The 1,831-nt window shown below is 48.6% G+C and overlaps 1 protein-coding gene across 1 annotated transcript in view; it reads left to right on the top strand.

The window, feature by feature from the left end:
• The window catches only part of LOC106812799 (protein jagged-1-like), a 25,481-nt gene that overhangs the window by 22,328 nt on the left and 1,322 nt on the right, over positions 1-1,831 (top strand). Inside the window, exons 8-10 of the mRNA XM_014816774.1 lie at positions 89-128; positions 487-575; positions 1,099-1,328. Coding sequence (XP_014672260.1) covers positions 89-128; positions 487-575; positions 1,099-1,328 — 359 coding nt within the window. The remainder of the gene's footprint in view (positions 1-88; positions 129-486; positions 576-1,098; positions 1,329-1,831) is intronic.

Below are 1,831 nucleotides of genomic sequence, written 5' to 3'. Positions count from 1 at the left end.
CGCACGCACGCACGCACGCACGCACGCACGCACGCACACGCACGCACATACACGCACGCACGCACGCACGCACGCACGCACGCACGCACGCCCAAGGTGAACAACATCATCACTGGACTGCACTGCTTGTAAATGGTATTTCCAGCATTGATAATAGTAATAGTGTTACAACTCTAGTGTGTCTAACAAAGCTGATCAGTCATCAGGGAAGCGATTGTTTATTTACAATTCACTATTTGCCAAAAAGATTCGTCGCCTTTAATTAAAATTTGTTTCCGTTCTCTAAGATTCGTTGCTTTTCACTAAGATTAATTTGCCATTAATGAAGATGCGTTGCCATTCACTAAGATTAATTTGCCATTAATGAAGATGCGTTGCCATTCACTAAGATTCATTGCCATTTACTATGATTCGTTGCCATTCGCCAAGATATATTGCCATCCACTATTGCGTGTGCGTCTCACGATCGGCGGCGTTGGGTTTCAGGTGTCCTGCAGGCTTCACCGGTAATCGCTGCGGTGTCACCATCGCCGGACTGAAGGGTCCCGTGTCCGGTGACTCGTCACAGTCTCAAGGTACGCGCACACGCATTTATCACTTATCTCTTACATGCACTTATATGTGGGAATATAACTAGAGAGAGGTAAGACTATAGAATAGAGAGAGACGTCCAGAGACAGCTCACAGTCTCAGGGTATGCTCATACATTTATCACATACTTGTCTCCAACAAACATATATGTATGGGAATATAACTAGAGAAACTATAGAGAGGTAATACTATAGAATAGACGGAAGTGGCATATGGGTGCAGCTATTGAAGAGTCTGAAAAATAGAACTTGCATCCTGGAAGACTCCTGGAAATGTGGTCACCATGGTAACTCATTCCCTGGTTTGACCGCATCTTGCTGTGTCCGTCACAGGCTGTCAACGTCGCCATGGTTACGAACTCATTGCACGGTTTGACTTTTCCATGTTCCCATAACAGACCGTCTCCTTCCCGTCGTTGTCGCCGTGGCAACACAATGTCATCTCGCCATTTCCCATCGCGGTCGCCATAGCGACACAAACTCACCCCGCTCATTTCCGTCGTCGCAGACTGGCTGCTGCCCGTCGTCGTCACCGTGGTGATCGCGGCGGCGTTGGTCGTCATCATCGTCGCCGTCGTCTGCTACCGGCGGAGGCTGCGCAGCAAGGGCTTCTCGCACATGCGCATGACGGACAACGCGAACGTCGAGATCAGCAATCCGATGTACATGCGCGACTACGAGGACGAGCAGGCGGGCGAGGCCCTGGAGGAGTCTACGCTCGCGTTCAATGAAGAGAAGGTGGGTTACTAGAGAAAGTGTCGCTGTCGTTGTATTATACTGTTGCGGTGTCATCGTGTCGTGCTGTCATGCTGTCGTGGTATCATGGTATCATGGTCATGCTGTCATTGTGTCATGGTATCATGGTATCATGGTATCATGCTGTCGTGGTATCATGGTATCATGCTGTCATGGTATCATGCTGTCGTGGTATCATGCTGTCATGGTATCATGGTATCATGCTGTCATAGGTATATCATGCTGTCATAGGTATATCATGCTGTCATAGGTATCATGGTATCATGCTGCCATGGTATCATGCTGTCATGGTATCATGCTGTCATGGTATCATGCTGTCATGGTATCGTGCTGTGGTATCATGCTGTCATGGTATCGTGCTGTCGTGGTATCATGCTGTCGTGGTATCATGCTGTCATGGTATCATGCTGTGGTATCATGCGGTCGTGGTATCATGCTGTCGTGGTATCATGCTGTCGTGGTATCATGCTGTCATGGTATCATGC

This window comes from Priapulus caudatus, unplaced genomic scaffold (genome assembly GCF_000485595.1).
Source record: "Priapulus caudatus unplaced genomic scaffold, Priapulus_caudatus-5.0.1 Scaffold688, whole genome shotgun sequence".
NCBI lineage: Eukaryota > Metazoa > Priapulida > Priapulimorpha > Priapulimorphida > Priapulidae > Priapulus > Priapulus caudatus.
The sequence above is the reverse complement of the archived record's forward strand: the minus strand, read 5'-3'. Positions and strand labels throughout refer to the sequence as shown.